This window comes from Xenopus laevis, chromosome 4L (genome assembly GCF_017654675.1).
Source record: "Xenopus laevis strain J_2021 chromosome 4L, Xenopus_laevis_v10.1, whole genome shotgun sequence".
Classification (NCBI taxonomy): Eukaryota; Metazoa; Chordata; class Amphibia; order Anura; family Pipidae; genus Xenopus; species Xenopus laevis.
In genome coordinates this window covers 78,541,370-78,561,696 of record NC_054377.1, presented here as the reverse complement: position 1 = coordinate 78,561,696, position 20,327 = coordinate 78,541,370, and the positions used below count along the sequence as shown (strand labels likewise).

At 35.8% G+C, this 20,327-nt stretch overlaps 1 protein-coding gene across 11 annotated transcripts in view; it reads left to right on the top strand.

Moving 5' to 3' along the window:
* sgip1.L (SH3GL interacting endocytic adaptor 1 L homeolog) overlaps window positions 1-20,327 on the top strand; it is a 75,213-nt gene that overhangs the window by 47,214 nt on the left and 7,672 nt on the right. For 5 of the 11 annotated variants that reach the window (XM_041590366.1, XM_018258217.2, XM_041590365.1 and 2 more), the window contains 11 exons: window positions 2,665-2,689; window positions 3,684-3,735; window positions 4,209-4,276; window positions 4,768-4,860; window positions 5,131-5,205; window positions 6,754-7,224; window positions 8,390-8,514; window positions 9,887-10,016; window positions 12,418-12,474; window positions 13,032-13,091; window positions 18,431-18,542. In XM_041590366.1, coding sequence (XP_041446300.1) covers window positions 2,665-2,689; window positions 3,684-3,735; window positions 4,209-4,276; window positions 4,768-4,860; window positions 5,131-5,205; window positions 6,754-7,224; window positions 8,390-8,514; window positions 9,887-10,016; window positions 12,418-12,474; window positions 13,032-13,091; window positions 18,431-18,542 — 1,268 coding nt within the window. The remainder of the gene's footprint in view (window positions 1-2,664; window positions 2,690-3,683; window positions 3,736-4,208; window positions 4,277-4,767; window positions 4,861-5,130; window positions 5,206-6,753; window positions 7,225-8,389; window positions 8,515-9,886; window positions 10,017-12,417; window positions 12,475-13,031; window positions 13,092-18,430; window positions 18,543-20,327) is intronic. The other 6 variants (XM_041590372.1, XM_041590368.1, XM_041590374.1 and 3 more) reach the window with 3 other exon arrangements.

Sequence of the window (20,327 nt, the reverse complement as noted above, 5' to 3'; positions counted from 1 at the left end):
TGGTAACTCGCGTATTGAACAGACTGGAGTTTGTGGATAAAAAAATGAATAGTTTATTTACTTAATCATCTCTCGTCTGATGCGTTTCGTGTCACTGGGAAGACGAGAGATGATTATGTAAATAAAGTATTAATTTTTTATCCTCAAACTCCGGTCTGATCAATACGCGAGTTACCAGTGTGCCCTGCACCAACATTTATGCTTTAGTAAACTTCTGATAAGCCCCCAGCAGTCCATCAGCAGACCAATGAGAGAGTAAAAGCCCCCATACACGGGCTGATAAAATCTACCTGCAGCCCGTGTGCAGACATCCGACGGGCTTCCCCGATCGATATCTAGCCGAAAGTCAGCCAGATCTCGATCGTGCAGGTTAAAAAAATTATTTCGGATCGCGGCTGCATCTATGCGTGTATGCGGTCCTGTGATCCGACTGCCCATTTCTGATGCATTGTGATCCGATCGTTGGGTCCTAGGGCCCACGATCGGATCAGCCTGATATCCCAATATCACTTCAATGTGGGAATATCGGGGAGAGATCCGCTGGTTTGGCGACATCGCCAAATGAACGGATCTCTGCGTCTATGGCCACCTTTATCTGATAGCTCCCTGGTAAGATCTAAGAACAGCACTCTAGTAAAAATCAATGTCCCACTGTGATTCCTTCAGTTACATTGAGTAAGAGAAACAATAGCCTGTCGGAAAGCAGTTCCATTCTAAAGTGCTGGCTCTTTTTGAAAGCGCATGGCCAGGCAAAATGACCTGAGATGGCGGTCTACACACCAATATTACAACTAAAAAAATATACACTTATTGGTTCAGGAATTAAATTTTATATGTTACAGTGATTTATTGCAGTGTAAACAGTATAATATGTAAATAAAAACTAAACCATAAAAATAATGACAGAATTCCTTTAATAATAAGTCAATTAAACAGGGGATTAAAGGGCCAGTAATATGAAAAAGTCAACAGGGATTTTTGTGCTTTAAAATTATAAAAACTGCATGTTTGCATTAGAAAATTGAACATGGTTTATGTAAAGGCTTGTACACACAGGTATAAAAAAGGGGGTTGATCAATGCACATTCCCTGTTCCCCTGTCTCATAAGTAATCCAGTATCTATGCAAGTGCATGTATTTACAAAACCAGGGGGTTTTAGTCACAAAGTTATGAACATAAAGTTGATAAGCCATCATACCACGTAAAGGTATATGACGATCCCTAATTATTTACCTCCGGTCATAGTATTCAAAGGCTGGCACCTCCCTGCATGGTTGCTTTTCTTGGAATAAGTGTTTTCTGACCTGGGCATTGGTTTCACTCAGAGACCCCTTCTTTTTCTCTGTTAGTAATTAATTTGGCCAGATCAGTAGCACTTCCATTGTATTTAAATATATTTTTACTTAGCCTTGGAGTACTCCCACAAACCCCCCTTTTTTGCATTTTGTATTGTACACACAGGTATTTATGCATGAACATGTTCAGTGAATGTTTGCATGTGCAAGAACTAGACCTGTGCAGACTGACCAAAAATTCACAGGCTTACAAGTGGATCAGTAGGTTTGGAAAAAATAACCTGCATGGTAGGCCCCAGCCACAGCACACATGATTTTATTTGTGCTCTCTGGCTGGACTCCTTCCTCATTGGTAGATTGTGGTGAAACTGTTGAAAGCTACCCCTTGTGATGTCATCTCCGATGTCTGCTAAGGGGGAGGTTTGGGTACAGATAGCAGGAGTTACCGGACACAAGTGCGTGCAACACTGAAATTGGCTAAGATTACTCATGTCCAATTTTAGCTTCTTTCAACATTTAAATGCACCATTGGTGGAACCCACAAAAAGCCACCATGTGGGAATAAAAATAAAAACGCCAGTGTGTAAGGGCCCTGAATAAGCTCTGAACGTCATTCTACACAACTGTGGATCAAAAATTTTCTCATAAAATAGGACATTTGTTGTAGAGAAATTTCATTTATTCAGTGCTGGTTGAGCATACACAATTTTAAGAATGAAATTATTTATGGTACTGCAGGTCCTTTGGATTTAAAAACTATGCTGTATAAATACTGTACGTTATTCAGAATTGGTGAAAACAAAACTTCCAATATCTGTTGATCATAAGTACAAATACACCCCTAACATTAGTAGCATAGACGCTGTAGTAAAGGAATTGAATTCATTAGTTCTTAATATTAGGATTTTGTTAATCTGTGATTGACACTTGTAAACCAATCTAATCTCTTAATAACGAAAAATGCTCCTTACATGCAAAGTCACTCCAATCACATAATTATGCAAACATGCTTCTTTGTGTTTGAATCGGCTCATACTAGACAGTCCAAACGGTCTATAATCTAAAGGTACTTCCAGGCATTTTTTAATTGTGTCCGCCAAAATAATAAGATACAATAAAAATATAATTTAAGGGCAATAGCGTTTGCCTCTATGAAACCACCTCTTGTACAGATTACAGAATGTCCCATGTGTGATTGCCTTTAAATTGTCTTTTGTGCATTATGAATTCTCTGTGCACACTACAATTTGGTGTGTGATGGCCTCAAAATATATAGTTGTATGTTGTTTAATTGTACATGCATTTGTCATAGTGGAAACTGCTGTAACAGTTTAGTCTACAATAATACTTATCTGTTTCTTTTAATAGGGTACACTAAAGAGACATTTATCCCGTAAGTAAGATTATATCCTTCTTCCATTCTAGTTTTTTTGTTTTATGATTTGTATTGTGTACCTTGTCCACCCAATACAAATGAGGCTTTTCCTTTTTCCTTTTTATTATGCTAGAGATTCTTAGCCACCATGTTTGGTGCATTTTATCCAAGCATCTTTTGCATCTTAATAGAAAATGAGGCCCATAAGTCAAAGCTTTCTCAGCAGGCCAGCTGCCCAATTATTCTTCGGATGATCATAGCATTGTGCCTAGTAGAACTGTGACAAAAGTATCTTGCTATCTTTAACTTGGTTGTCCGCTACCAAATGTTTAAGGAAAATAAAAATTATATATAAAATATATATATATATATATATATATATATATATATATATATATATATATATATATATATATATATATATATAAATATATAAAATGTGTATGTGCGTGGCACATGTTCAAACTGTTACCCAACCAGGATTTATTTATATTCAGATTTTCTTTTTCCTTTGAATACATTGTGCTTCATGCTGTAATAGTCTTATTAGCCTCTACTGTAATTTTTAAGTTGATGCACAGTCATATAACTGATTAATTTCAATATCCTTAACTTGCTAGAATTTGCTTTAGGCATGCTGGACTGGAGGTGGTAAAATACTTATAGATCTATAAGGATCTCTCTGTCTGTGTAAGAGCTTCAAGTTATTTTTATTTATGCTTTATTATTTGCTGATAAATGCTGCTGAAATTTGATTTTTGGCACAGCCACATGCTACCAGAAAGGGAGTATCTTACAATGAGTTTTTGTATAAACAACCAAAACGTGTGTATTTCTTGTAGTCATATATTAAACGGAGCTTCCATGCACAATCGAGTTTAGTTTTTATTCACTGCAATATTTATTATTCTTATAACTTTGAGTGAAAGGAAACTAAATACTTTTATTCTTACACATTTGTACCAGCAAACGGTAAACATTTTAGTTTTTACCTATTGTTTTTTCTCTTTAGGTGAAGAAATTGCAAGACCAAGGCGCTCAACACCAACAACTGACCTTGTGAGGTCAGTCATCATTTAGTTAGCTTAAAAAATTGGTGAACTAGCATCAGAAAATCTGGAAGACCGAATAAAACAGGAAATTAATGTGATTCTTCTCATATATATATGTAACCTTGAGGTAGACCGAAACTAGATAGATAGATAGATAGATAGATAGATAGATAGATAGATAGATAGATAGTATTTAGGAGCACTCACGGGTATATTTTCAAGTGACTTTATTCAAATTCAAATTTTTAGTTTTGGTTCGACATCCTGCTGATGACCGTTCAAGGAGAACCGAAACGCGTAGATGAGAGGGATTTTGTGAAAAACTTGAATAAAGTCACTTGAAAATATACCCCATTTGTAAACCTGCATTTTAAATAAAGAGCAGATAAATTAGATACTAAGGGAATGCGTGTTCTGTTTATTAACTTTAAATTAAGCAACCATACATTTTCATTCTTTTTTTCCCCCCCCCCCATAAAATACAGCAAGAAGGAGCCTGCTGAATTATTTGGTCCTCCTCTAGAATCTGCATTTGAAGGGCCAAAGATTGAAGGTAAAATCAATCCACAATTTCCTCTTTATAAACGTAATCTTATAAGGTCACATTCTATTTATGCTAATTCTTTAGAGATCGAATATTTTTTTATATCTCTAACACGGCCCTGAAGTATGAAACACTGAAACAACTATTATAACTGAAGTGAAATCATACGGAACAACCAGATCTATTGTTTTGTGGACTCCTGAAACAAAACTGTTTCTTAAACCCAACATCTGACTAAGACTTGATAGCACACACTCAATAATTTTTTCAGTACTCTGTCAGGATTAAAGAATTAAGGTCGCTTTGTGATTAGTATACTAAACATTTATAGATCATAAATCCATGTATGCATGTAGTTTATTTACAGTATATCATTTCAATGTCTGAAAAATATTTGTGTGAATTAGGGTTTTTTTTAAAAAAAAATTATTAAAGTATGATCAAGAAAAACTTCAATCTGTCAACAGTGGATTTTTTTTTTGTTTTTTTTTCCCTTAAAGTCCCATTAGATCAATCAGAAATTTGGGGACCAGTGCAAACACCGAGCACAAATGAAGAATCGCCAAAGCTGTCAAGGCCATATCCATCCGGAAGTAAGGATGCCATTTAATCATTCAAATGGTCATGTTTTATAAAGCTCCAATAACCGTCATCCAGATCAGGCAGAAGTCTGGCTGACACTATAGATATAACACATATATAGGCATTCTGTGGCCATGTAACTACTGAACTATATCTACCTCACTAAAAAGACATTTACAAACTTGCAGTTTTTAGTTGGAGAGTTACTATATTTCAACCAGCTCATATGCCTGACAATCGCATTCCTCTGACCCTTTTTTTTTTTTTTTTATATATCTTAGCACCTCCACCCATTCCACCAAAAAATATTCCAGCAACACCACCGAGAACAGCCTCACCACTGCCAGCTGGATCAGGTGTGTACAAAAAAAGACTTGGTTATGTCTCATGCTTAGAGAATTTAAGGATCTTTATGAATGATTGCAGGGACACAAGTGTGCAATCTTAGAACCCTAAGCTCCCTACAAACTTAAAGGAAAACTATACCCCCCAAACAATGTAGGTCTCTATTAAAAGATACTGAGTAAAACATCTCATGTGTAAAACCCTGCTTCATGTAAATGAACCATTATCATAATAATATACTTTTTTAGTAGTATGTGCCATTGGGTAATCATAAATAGAAAATTGCCATTTTAAAAAATAAGGGCCGCCCCCTGAGATCGTACGATTCACTGTGCACACATACAAACCACATGTAAGGTCACATGAGCCAATTAACAGAGTTCTGCCTTTTGCTTCCTCACTTCTCCCTGTTACAGTTAGTGTTGTAGTATTTCTGGTCAGGTGATCTCTGAGGCAGCACAGATAGTCACGAAATGGTGGTTCAAGGCAAGAGATGTAAAAGGGCAATATTTATGTAAATATATATTCCAGTTTGGTAAGATTCTTTAATATGTCATTCAATTTGATATAAACTATCTGTTGCTTAAAGGGATACTGTCATGGGAAAAAAAATTTTTTCAAAATGAATCAGTTAATAGTGCTGCTCCAGCAGAATTCTGCATTGAAATCCATTTCTCAAAAGAGCAAACAGATTTTTTTATATTCAATTTTGAAATCTGACATGGGGCTAGACATTTTGTCCATTTCCCAGCTGCCCCATGTCATGTGACTTGTGCCTGCACTTCAGGAGAGAAATGCTTTCTGGCAGGCTGCTGTTTTTCCTTCTCAATGCAACTGAATGTGTCCCAGTGGGACATGGGTTTTTACTATTGAGTGTTGTTCTTAGATCTACCAGGCAGCTGTTATCTTGTGTTAGTGAGCTGTTATCTGGTTACCTTCCCATTGTTCTTTTGTTTGGCTGCTGGGGGGGAAAAGGGAGGGGGTGATATCACTCCAACTTGCAGTACAGCAGTAAAGAGTGATTGAAGTTTATCAGAGCACAAGTCACATGACATGGGGCAGCTGGGAAATTGACAAAATGTCTAGCCCCATGTCAGATTTCAAAATTGAATATAAAAAAATCTGTTTGCTCTTTTGAGAAATGGATTTCAGTGCAGAATTCTGCTGGAGCAGCACTATTAACTGATTCATTTTGGAAAAAAATTTTTTTCCCATGACAGTATCCCTTTAAGTATTCATTTTGGGGGTATAGTTTTCCTTTAAATTCACTACTGTTGCTCAAGTGTATTGATGCCAGTGATAGTGTCCCTGGGGTCATAAATAACAGAAGGCTATTGATGGAAATCAAAGCTTCATTCCAGACTTCATATATTTCATGTTTAGAAAACTACAGACATGTCAGATATTGCTTAGTTATTGTTTCCAGCAGTTGACAATGTTGAGGGATCCTGGTTGTTGCAGCTATTGGGCTGAATGCTGCCTGTATTTGAAATAATATTTTTGAAACCTGTGTCCACTTTCAGAAATGTTTTATAATGTTGGCTATTCTTATTTCTAAGAAACTCAAGTTGCAGTGTGTGAAATGACAGAACCAGAAGTTACTGAAGATCATCTCCCATCAATCGGTGACCTGGACAACATTTTTGGTCCTGTACTGTCCCCAAAGTCTGTCATTGTTAACTCTGAAGATAAGTGGGTCAGATTTGTCGATCCTTCCCCAGAGAAGATTTCTCCAGTGGTTTCACCTGAAAGAACCACTGAATCTCCAGTTATGGATACAGAAAGTCCTTGTGAAGCACCCCCCAGTGAAACGTATCGTAATATTCCATCCCCCCTCAATTTGGAAGAAGTAGAGAAGAAAATAATGGAACAAGTATTTATTAAAGATGATGAACCAGAAACTGTTGCATCCCCTAAAGATTTTGGCCTCGGACAAAGAGCAACTCCACCTCCACCACCACCACCCACGTACCGAGCTGTTGTGTCTTCACCGGGACCCATCCCTAGTAGTGGCACTGGCTGTACAAGTGGTACATATTCTGTGTTTTTCTAATAATTTCATAAAATGTTATGTTTGAGGAGCCAAGTAAAATATATAAACCTTTTTTGTTCCATTGATACAGGGTATACGATAAATGTTGTTGTTGCCCCTCTGACCTCTTCACTAGATGGCATGTGCTTTTCAGCAGATTCAGATATCCAGTTCAATGCATAGCTATAACATCATCCAGTGCTGGAATAGCATCCATATTTAAAACACTTACACTAAATATAGTCAGTCGTGTATGTAAGTTCCATTTGTAGAAGAGGGCTTGATGCAAGGTATTGCTTATTTTTGTCTTTTAATCAGACTGTATATATTGCATTAAAAAGGATCATCTAAAAGCATTCTATGCTAGTGTTTCTTAAACAAAATCCTGATGTTACCTGGCCTCACAGTTTGTTTGTTTTTTTTGCCTACACCTGCAAGCCTTTCAATTGGTGCCGACAATCCTTGTTGGAATGGTAGAGAACTCCTGTTCTAGGCACTTAGGCAGTATTATTTACCTTATTTAACTGAAGGTTGAATTTGTATTTAATTATGCCAACTCCAATCTGGCAATCAGACTAAATCAGACAGAACTCTAGCAACTATAAAGACAATTGCAAGGTTAGAATTTTAGTTAAAACATTTATATGCAAATGTTACTTCATGTGTCTTTTTGCCTGAGGCATTGCTCTGTTGCAGCCTAATGGAATTTAGTTAACAATGGTACAAACAAATGAAAGACAAAACAATCAGAATTATCGAACAATATATTTATATTTTGAATGGTGTAAATGTTATAAGAGACAAATATGTTTTTGACTTTTTCTGCTGATATCTGTTATTCTCAGTTTTAGTAAAGTTGTATTATAAAGTTAATTATATAAAATCAGCTGAACCCTAGCTGCTATTTAAAAATCTGAGCATTCCTCTTTTTCTGTAGCCCTTTAGTCATGCATTTGGATATTGCTGTTCTAGCTCATCACCGATGCTCTCTAGGCAAATTTAGATGCTGCAACTTTTTTCAATTTGTCTAAATTAGTGCGTCTGTTCCAGTGGTTTGTTCTCCAGTTTGGGCTTTCATGAGTTTAGTACACCAAGGTAAGTTTGAAGAAGCAATTAAGTTGAACTTATCACTGATATCTAATGACTTGTGTTTGCTATTTAAGGTACATCATCTCCAGCTCGCCCTGCAACCCCCCTTGCTATCTGTAGTACAACTCCTCCCCCACCACCTCCTCGTCCACCCTCTCGGCCAAAGCCACCACCTGGAAAGCCTGCAGTTACAGATGTGGTTCGTAAATAGTTGTCTTGTTTTCATAAGATTTATTGTATCTTAAATGCCAAGAGCAATTGTAAATGTTGCCGTATGATAACTTGTTTACTTGCACTTAACCGAGAATATGTTCTATACAAGAAAATTTAAAAGGGGCTATTGTTCAACAAGTCCAATAGATACTGCTTGTGCTGAAATAATATTTGCTTTAAGAAATGCAAAATATCTGTTAATTTTATTTCTTCACTAAAAAGTGTTAAGACTGAAACTGAAAGCAATTTTAATTTGGTAATGGTAGTTTATAATGATACCATTTTTCTAAAATCTGTTTCTTGAGGACAAAGCGGTTAGACTAATGTAAAGTAATATTGCTCAAAGTGCTATAAGCACTTTTACTATTAAATATATATTTCTGGGTGCAAGGTCGGTACAACTTGTTAACGGTATTATAAATGTATTGAAGAGGACCAGCACTCCAGTTTCTTCATTCAGTGTGATTTATTTTATAAAATGCTGTATTCAACATTCTGGTCCCTCTTGGGACCTTTATCAAGGATAAATTGCATGTGACATAATTAGGATTTATACACTGACCTTTAGCAATTGTATCATTAAACATACATGAAAAAAATAAAAGCTGTTATACATCTTTCTCACCACCAGTGTCACTAGCGTGTATCCCCAGTGTAGATTCAAGTGTTGTTAAATGGTTGTTCACCTTTGAGTTAACCTTTAATATGATATAGAGAGTGATATTCTGAGATAACTTTTGAAAGCTGGAAAGAGTCAGAAGAAGTAGGCAAATAATAAAAATAAAAAAAATACACAAAATAATGAAGACCATTTGAAATGTTGCTAACAATTGACCATTCTATTACATAGTAAAAGTTAACTTAATGGTGAACCACCCCTTTAATTCTTATCAAGTCCAATAAACAGATATGCTTTGTTCTTGAAGCGAAAGATAACCATAAACAATCTATCATATTAATTAAAATGAATCCTATTATAACCATACTTAAATGTAAGAATACATAAATGAAACAATATTGCATACCATCAGATTTTATCATGAATGGAGACGGGACAATTTCCATTTTAGTCAAGAAAACATTTTAGAACAATTTGCCCGTTTACTATATCTTGCTCACTTTTCAAGCCCTGTGAGTGTGACTCTAGACCCAATGAGGTAAGTGTAAATTGATGCTTTCTTATCCAGGGAAATTATCTTTTTGTGGTCTGCCCTGCTAGCTCACAGGCCAAGCAGCAGAGGACATTCAGGATGCTTTTCATGATATTCGCAGTACCGTATAACGAATATCTTGAAATCTAAAAATAAAAGACGACTGGAAATTATTGTCTAACCCATCATTATGTTTATTTCTTGCAGTCAAGACCCTTCAGCCCTCCCATCCACTCATCCAGCCCTCCACCTATAATAGCTCCTCTAGCCCGCGCTGAAAGCACCTCTTCCATTTCTTCTGCAACCTCTCTGAGTGCAGCCACCACACCCACCGTTGGTAAAAGCTCTTTATACTCCTTCTGTGTTAGACTTGTTCAGGCTGCTACTTAGTATAAATGCAGTGGCCTAGATTTGTGAATGCATGATACCATATATCTGTGTCAGAATGATTACCTATTCCTTGCGTACTTTTTAATTCCAACATCAAAGAATTATAGTAAATGGCAGGATATGTTAGTTACCATTCATTTCATTTAAAAATTATTGTTGCAAGTGGATGTGGACTGTTTACACTAATTATTTGTAAAACTTATTCCTAACTTATTGCTTTACATTTAAGTGCTCTCCCAGTTAGAGGCCAAGTCATGTGAGACTATTATGCAAATCATCTCTGCTCTATGCTGCCTATGCTTTCATGGCAAGTGAGGAGGAGATCATTATACAGAGGGGTATTTATAATCCCATCTCCCTACCACTAGTTGAACAGTAAGGACACCACAGAAAGTGCTGACTCCCCTATTTTAAAATGACCTTATTTCTGAACCATGTAGCACTGGCATTGAACCTGCGTCACTTCTTAAAATTATAAAGTAAATTCTACTATAAATTATATCTTTACTGGCCTGTCTACTAAATTAATTTACATAACTAGAGTAAAATCAGGCAAAGAGCAGAGTAAGTCATTTTAAAATTGAGCATGTACCAGTTGCTGTTGGCACTGCTTGCTTATTTTATGCATAATAAAGCAATGGTCAGCACCTGTCCGTTTGCACTCCATGCACAGGCTTGTTTTTGCTAACCAGTTTGTGCCCTCTCAGTTTTACAGGCTGTTTGCTAGGATTCAGTCTTAAAAAATCCATAAAAATCCTTTGGAGGGCCTCCAGTTGGACAGCCCTGACATAATATATTCTTTTCTTACACCACAAATAATCCTTTTAACTCAATCCCTTAGTGAGCTAAATTTGCTCTAGGTGCAGTTAAACCTTATATAAAGCTTAATATTTAAAATGCATATTTTAGAAATACTAAATTTTTGAAAACAGTTAATAGATGAAAGTCATTATTTGTGGTTTGCTATTTAAAAACAAGTTTTGTGGATATCCGCTACTACTTTAATGTTGTCCAAATGTTGGATATTGCAAATGCTTAAATCTTCCGATAATACAGGTTAATTTGATCATTCATGATTCATGTTCACATTTAATTTAAATCTTAAACTTTTGAAAAAAACAATAGTTTTTATGGAAAATCTGGATTAATTTGAGTAGCTGCATGGAATGTGGCAGCTAACATGAATGGGGTCTATTATGCAGAAATCCGTTATCCAGAAAACAGCAATTCCATTTCTGCTAAGCAGTTTTTCATAATTGGTCTGATTTGCTTTTTTGTGAGTTTTTTTTTTTCTATTCTGTAAGGCAAGGCATTCCATATTATAGGCCCAGACCTATACTACTTCCACCATTGCCACTAATTTAACTAGTTTTCTTTCTGGAATAATAGAAATACAGATTCTACAGTACAAACATTTTTAAAAAGCAATAAGATAAAATCAAGTAATAATAATGCATAATGGCTTTTTGAAACCTGATCAAAATATTTTTGTTAGTGCTAACTAGAATGTTTGTGTTCCTTAAGGTTTTTCTTTTTGTTGCATATTTCCTTCCCTTTTGTTTAAACATCCAATAACTACCTTAGCCATTTATTTTATTTCATATTTTGTCATCATATATTAATAGCAGATATATTGTTTACAATTATTAGTTACCTTTTAGTTATAAATGGTGACTTGATTTTGCACCTGCAATTTGTCTGTACAGGGACTTCACCTGTTTAAATGATCTATAATACATAGTTTCAGCCCTGTTCTGCAGTAGAATAACATATTTTCTGGGCACCATGGTGAAAATGTATTTAACTCCTGCTCAAACCTTGTTTATTAGGATTTAAATCTCAATTAGAACATCAGGTAGTACATCACTATGCTTCTATACACCTGGGTCCTTGCCAGCAGTTTGGTGTAGGGCTCCTATTTGCTTCTGGTGTTCAGTGACTGCGTCGGTATGATACACTGATCAGAAACATAAAATGCTGCTCTGTATGCAGTTAATCTCCTATATGGGTACCCTGTTATCAATTTATTTTTAAGAATTATATAACTGTTAGTTTATCATCTGGTCTTATCTGGCAAGGTAAATAGCCGATAAGAGCATTAAGCAGAAGAATTGCACAGAAAATTCATGTTCTCATTTTAATCACTACTTTCTTTATTTTAGTTTAATATGCTACTGTGAGACCCTTTATTTTTCTTTTGAGCCATCCTAACTCCAGCTTGTTAGCACTGTCACGAATATATAAATCATGTTTATTTTTTTTAATTTTTTTTTTTTTGCTGGGCATGTTATTGTTTTTATTTACCATTTTATTCATTTGTCCCTTTTTTTTTAAAATCATAATATCAGAAGGGGATTCATTTGTTGACAAACGACCCTCGTGTGACAGACATGAGCCACCCACAGGTACTGTATTGGAGAAACTATATGTAAAATGGTATTGTGCCAAAAAACAATCTTCCAGGTGGCAATACACAGAACATCTGGTGGATATCCTGTTTTGAGTTTGTGCATCAGAACAAGGAACAGGCAATATTTTTAAGTGTAAATCTTGTGTGTGCTGGACAGAAGTCCAGATTGCAGTGTAGCAGTGACGCACATCTTAAAAAAAAAATAAAAAAAGCGTATAAGCCTAGAGATTAAACAGACTACACATTGCATGACTGTTTCTTCCTTGCTTCTTTTCGAACAGAACTGTTTCAATTAAGTCAGCAAGGGGTTTCGCCATTTCCACCATTCCAACAAGTTGTGCATTTGATTTATAGTTTAAGAACATATCTAGGCTGTTAACCCCATTTGCTGCCTGAAGGATAGCAGACCTTTCTGAAAGGATAAGTGGCTAACCTTAGTGGTTTATACATTTCCCAATCCATTGTAGAAGTATTGTCCTGCTCTGACACTTTGTCCTTCTCTCTCCCTTTCCTAAAAACTTTCCCATCCCGATTCCACTCCTGTCCACACAGAGAATGAACAGCCTTCCCTCATTTGGTTTGACAGAGGAAAGTTTTATTTGACTTTTGAAGGTAAGTAGTACATAGCATACCAAGCCAAACTGCCCACTTCCCATGTACACACCCTGCAGTCCTGCCTGCATTCTGTATATGTCATATTATTAACTCCTTCAGCTGCATTGGTTAAATTTACTATGCAGTTTTGACCCTTCTGGCTGCTTATTTTATCATCTGCTGCATTTCTTTGCGCAGCTGCCAGATCTAGAATTCTATAACATTCTATACAATTCTCTTTTAAATGCTATGGCTACTTCATCTAGAACAAGCAAATGTTATTTTGGTCTAATTTTGTCTTCCTTTGACCCTGAAAAAGACAAAGGAAGGGCTCCTAGAGCAATGAATTATTGGTTTGCTTTGGAAAGAACTGTGGATTAGACCCATCCAGTTCTCATCAAACGTTGTTATTTTTCCAAGGAACTTGTCTCTGTCAAGCAGGGCTTTTTTCAGACTCTTATGTGAACATCATCTTAGTATATCAAACACTACACTATTTGTCAGCACAAAATTATTGGCTAGAAAAGAGTATTGGTTAACAGATGGCTGAAGTGTAACCTTTAAACAAAGCACTGAAGCTTCTTTAGCAATTTTACATAATATATTTGGTGTTGGGAGGTAGCTAGATGTAAGTGAATCCACTTACTTGTCATACATTTACTTGTCATACATTTAAGGGTAAATCTGCCCAAACATTTTTTTTTTTTTAACATAATGAAAGGAAATTAAATGTTTTTTTTTTTCAGTTTTCTAGTATAAATAAATAAAAAATCAGTAATCAGTGTTTCTTTAAGTGCTTGCTATCATAAAATAATTTTATAGAGGTATTATATTTCCTAGTACTTTTGCATTATCTAGACCGCCTTAATTTTTTTTGGTCCAGATTATACTTGTTTTGGAGTTTAGCAGCCACATTTTGCATTCCATACTGAAAAAATATATGAATTTGGCATAGCTCCTCCAGAGTCCTGTTGTATGAGTTTAGGCGCAAAGCAACACTGTGTCCCCCTTCACCCCTTTGTCCCCATGTTTTGTATTCCCAGCTGCATTTACATATGTGAATACTGTACACACAGGTCATGCAGTCTGCTTTCACATTAGCATATGGCCATTACTTACGTTTAATGAATGGCTTGCATTTAGTGCACCGTGAAGTAAGCTTTGTTAGTTTGTGCTAATGGATATACTGCAGCTATGCAAATCCTTGGCTAACGGTAAACTACACTTCTCAGCTGGCTTGTAATAAATTTAGGAAATAGGAGAGTTGATATATAATCATTTATTATACTTCCAAGAAGTGCAGTATGGGTCAATTACTAATAATAGTATGAAACCGCTCTGTATCTGCCTTTCCCCAGACCTGTGTAATACTGCTACTGTCAGAACTACCAGAGTAGCTCAGTATAATCGGAAGCTGTTCTTATGCCGTCCTAATCTACCTCTGCCCCACTTTATCTGCAGTACTTTATGCCTAAAAATGGCATTTGCCCCTCCTCTTCCCCCTGTGTTTGTAAATCCAAATATTTGTTCTCATGCATTGACATTGTGTCTTTTCCATATGAATGGGTGCATGAATATTTTTTTTTCCTTTTTCTAGAAATTATACATCCAGTACATTTTTTAACTCCAGGACATGAACAATAGCACAACAATGTTGCATGCTTTTAGGCAAATTCCCTGTGCAAAGCTCTCATTCCTAAATGGATAAATGCACATAAGCTCAGATCTGCACTTAGTGTACAAAGGGAAAGGTCATGCTGAATCAGCCATGTGAAGCCAGAAGCACATACATATTTATTTCTGTAGGGGTTCCTGACACACTTTGTTTGCTAAAACATACAGATAAGAAAAGGATGTTGGTATTATTTCTGTCAGTTAAAGGCAACATTAGGTCAACTTTGCAACACTTGGAAAAATAAATTGTAAACCTATAATAAAGTTAATGCTATTCATTGTGAGCCATGCTCCATTGTTTTGTTCATTTATCACTTCTGCATGTACAGAATGCATGTGCAATGCTAAAGCAAGTATCATCCCCTCTGATGGCTGAAAATGTATAAGGATTAGTAGTAGTCCTGTTATTTAAAACATACTCATATTCAGCAAAAACTTGGATACATGTCACATTTCAACAAGACAGATGGTCTAAAGATAAACCAGACATTAATATCATTCTCATGTGAAATTAATATCAGTCAAGTCCAACATGTTGTGCTGTTTGTGTGTGCTTGTGTGTACTAAGTTCTGATGGTCAGCTTCTGTATACATAGAGATAATGCATTAATAACTACTGTTGCAGGCAACAAATCGGTCTTGTGGGTTATATATTTTGCTAATTTTGGTGCATGTTAAAAAAATGTAATTATATTACTATATAGATAATAGCAATTTGAGAACACTTGAAAAAACACTTTAAAAAATATTTTATGCTTTATGTCCATGTTCCAAATCATATACTCTTTACAAGGGACATGTAGTGTCAAGAACAGGTATTTGCCATGCATTTTACACTACTAAAATAGAAGGAATGTGCCTTTAATAGTTGTTTTTTGTTGTAATGAAAATGTTTTTTAAAAGTATTCTAAAAGTATAAACAAAGTATTCTAAAAGTATTCTAAAAGATAGTCAGGAGTTTTGTTGCCATAAGTATGCCTGGTCTCAAGCCAGTGATTTTGCAGAGGTCACATAACTACAAGGTGGCTTGCATCTTTGCAAGAAAAAATACACTGTAAAATGTTTTACTCTGCTGTGCAGACCATGCAAAAAGTGTATTCTTTCAGCACTAAATAATGCACTGTGGAAGCGTAGTTCATTATCGGGGCCTCCCTACAAGTTTCTTTTTCCTCTGTATTGGGTATAGTGCAGAATAACCAGTGCTCCAGAACAATGAAAACATTCAGTGGCAAAAGAGATGACTTGTGAATGAGCTTAGGTTTAGGTCTATTGGTAAGTGGTTGGGGTCAGGGAAATTAGATTGTAAGCTCCACTGGGGCAGGAATAAATGTAAATGAGTAAACATTATCTGTTAACCCTAGCATAATATGTTGACACTATACACATAAATTTATCCCAGTGCAGCTTATGTTATAGCACATTTATTAGTAACAAAGGGACAGTAGGAACGTTTCTACGGCTTTCTGCAGCCAAATAATCCTTCTTATAGCAACATGATCAAATCTGTGTGAGTGTGTGTATATCTATCTATCTATCTATCTATCTATTATCATCCATCTATCTATCTATCATCTATCTATCTATCATCTATCTATCTATCTATCTATTATATATATATATATATATATATATATATATATATATATATATATATATATCTATCTATCTCCTTGAAACAATGAAAAAACTGTCATGCAATTGCTTCTTTAATAAAAGCTGCTTCTGTTTGGTAGTAGTAGTTATTGTTATAAATAGAATCGTCCTTTGGCTGCCGAGAAGTGCTGAAATGTTTGGATAATGTCTGGTATGCACAGTAATATTATCGTACAGGTATGATATCTGTTATCTGGAAACCTGTTATCCAGAAAGCCTGAATTACAAAATGGCTGTCTCCCATTGACTTCTTTTTAACCACATAATCCAAATTTTTTAAAATGATTTCCTTTTTCTCTGTAATAATAAGTACCTTGAACTTATAATTCTTATTGGAAGTAAAACCAGCCTATTGGGTTTATTTGATGTTTAAAGGATTTTCTGGTAGATTTAAGGTATGAAGATTGAAATTATAGAAGGATCCACCATCCAGAAGACCCGAGCATTCTGGCTAACAAGTCCCATACAGTTAGGTCCATAAATCTTTGGACAACTTTTTTCTAATTTTGGTTCTGTACATTACCACAATGAATTTTAAATGAAACAACTGTGGTGCAGTTGAACTGCACTTTTAGGTTTAATTCAGTGGGTTGAACAAAAAGATTGCATAAAAATGTGAGGAACTAAAGCCTTTTTTCAACACAATCACTTCATGTCAGGGGCTAAAAAGCAATTGGACAAATTAAAAAACTGAAAATAAAATGTTCATTTCTAATACTTGGTTGAAACACCTTTGCTGGCAATGACAGTCTGAAGTTTTGAACTTATCGACATCACCTGATTCTGGGTTTCCTCCTTTTTAATGCTCTGCCAGATATTTACTGCAGCAGCTTTCAGTTGCTGTTTGTTTGTGGGCCTTTCTGTCTGAAGTTTAGTCTCCAACAAGTGAAATGCAGCTCAATAGGGTTCAGATCAGGTGACTGACTTGGCCATTCAAGAATTTTCCTCTTCTTTGCTTTAATAAACTCCTGGGTTGCTTTGGCTGTATGTTTTGGGTCATTATGAAACGCCTCCCAATCAATTTGACTGCATTTCGCTGGATTTGAGCAGACAGTGTCTATGAACACCTCAGAATTCATTCGGCTGCTTCTGTCCTGTGCCACATCATGGATAAACACTAGTGTCCCAGTGCCACTGGCATCATTCTGGTAGAGGTTGATCTTGGTTTCATTTGTCCAAAGAATGTTTTTCCAGAACTGTGCTGGCTTTTTTTAGATGTTTTTTAGCAAAATCCAATCTAGACTTTCCATTCTTGATGCTTACAAGTGGCTTGCACCTTGCAGTGCACCCTCTGTATTTACTTTCATGCAGTCTTCTCTTTATGGTAGACTTGGATATCAATACACCTACCTCCTGGAGAGTGTTGTTCACTTGTTTGGCTGTTGTAAAGGGGTTTCTCTGCGATCATCCACCACTGTTGTCTTCCGTGGACGTCCAGGTCTTTTTGCGTTGCTGAATTCACCAGTACTTTCTTTCTTTCTCAGGATGTACCAAACTGTAGATTTTGCCACTCCTAATACTAATATTGTAGCCATTTCTCGGATGAGTTTTTTCTGTTTTTGCAGCTTAAGGATGGCTTGTTTCACCTGCATGGAGAGCTCCTTTGACCGCGTGTTGTCTGTTCACAGCAAATATTCCACATACAAGCGCCCCCCCCTCAAATGAACTCCAGGGCTTTTATCTGCTTCATTGATAATGACATAACAAAGGAATTGCTCACACCTGCCCATGAAATAGCCTTTGAGTCAATTGTCCAATTGCTTTTGAGCCCCTAAAAAAAGTGAAAAGGCTTTAGTTCCTCACATTTTTATGCAATCACTGAATTAAAGCTGAAAGTCTGCAGTTTAACTGCATCTGAGTTGTTTCATTAAAAATTCATTGTGGTAATGTACACAACCAAAATTGGAAAAATGTGTCTGTCCAAAGATGTATCGACCTAACTGTACCTACCTGTATTTTATTTTATTTTATTCACAGTCACAAAATGTGTGATCCATGACATGAGTTAGAAGTTGTGACTTTCCTTACAGGCTCTTCCAGAGGTCCAAGCCCTTTAACTATGGGTGCTCAAGATACTCTACCCGTAGCTGCTGCATTCACAGAAACAGTAAATGCCTACTTTAAAGGGGCAGACCCCAATAAGTAAGTTCTGTTAAAAACCTTCCACTGTTAATGTGTTAGTGTTTACAGAAATTTTGCCATTCAATATAAAAAAAGTATATATTACTTCATGTAAATTTACCTAGTTTGCATTTTATTTCTCAAAATCTAAATTTGTGCAGATAAACGTAAGTTGTATATATATTTATTACCTAAAAATAACATCCGTAATTGTACATTCACATGGAAGATGAACTGCTGCACTCATAGGTATGCAAAACTAATAATGTACCAAAAGTACCATAATTACTAACTACATTAGATTTAACCTGACCTACTCAAAGTGGTCACATGACTTGGTTCATTGGTTAACCTGTTGCTTAAGGATGATCAATCTGTTTAAGCCTGTCAAATACCATTGAGTTAAACCAGTCCAGTAACTATAGTAACCGATTGCATTTACTTCCACCATTTTAACTGTAGTAGAGCAATTGCTAATTGGTTATATTGATTAGTAAATACATTACACTGACCATTAAAAATATACATATATTGCACTGTAGGAGATCTGTTATACTATATTGCAGACACCTATTTCTGCAAAGTACCATTTTACTTCCAGTAAAACTACTACAAAAGTCCAATCTAATGCTTTCTGCGTTTCCCTATTAAACTTTGTTCATATATTTATCCCACAAGTAACACAAAAGATTGTTAAACTCAGATTAAAAGCTTAGGCATTGAGGCACCTATAGGTGGTAACAGAGCAAAATATCTTCCATGTACAGTAGTTTACCATATTGAATTTGTACAAGTAATATGTAGTACTTTTGATAAAAAAAAAGAAGAGGCCAATGTATTTTGTCATGTCTTTAAGCACATTTTCAAACGCAAAAATCTACTCTGAAAATAAACCATTGACCATTAAAGCTGTACGTATATACAGCAAGTTTACTCTACATTGCAGTAATGCTTTCTGCCACCCTCTTATGCAGGATAAACTAAAGCATAAGTCTAGGGCCAGACGTCGTTTAGCAATGCGGATTCTCCATCATCTGGCCCTGGCCTAAACCTGGCCATAGATGTTGAGATTTTTAAAAGATCAGATCCTGATTGTGAGACCACGATCTTCTTAGAACGATCGTACGAATTTACCATCAACTAAAAAGACCAATTTACCAGGAAAACAAAGGGGAGCTGACTGCTTGGCCCTGCAAACATATATAGATTGCACTGGGACCGACAGATTTTTTGACCTGGCCGATCAATTTCCCGACAGATGTCGGCCGAAAAATCGTAAGAAGTACAATCGTTCGAATACCACTAACCGCACGATAATTTCGAAGGATTGGTCGGACTTCCCTAAAATCGGTCGTTCAGCAAGAAGAATCGGCGCGTCTATGGGGAGCTTAAGGCTTCCCCCCACCCAGTGATTAAATTACAAAGTTTTACCCCAGTGTGGCTCATCACTTTTAAAGGATAACTAAACCTTTAAAATAAGTGAATGTGAAATGAATGAGGGGGCTATTCTTAGCACTTTTATCATGTACATTCATTAATTATTTATTTTTTATTCTAAAATATTACGGGATACATGTAACAAAATAGATTCATATTAACAGTACAAGTATCCCTTAATATCTTGGAATAAGAAATAAATAAAGAGTGTAAATTACAAAAGTGCTTAGCATAGCCCCCCTCATAAATGTTACATTCACTTATTTTAAAGGTTTACTTATCCTTTAAACAAAAACAAAGGCCAGGGTTACAGAGCACCATGTCACCCAGTTATCCTTTGTGTTACCCTGGGTGAGTGTATGTGTGGTA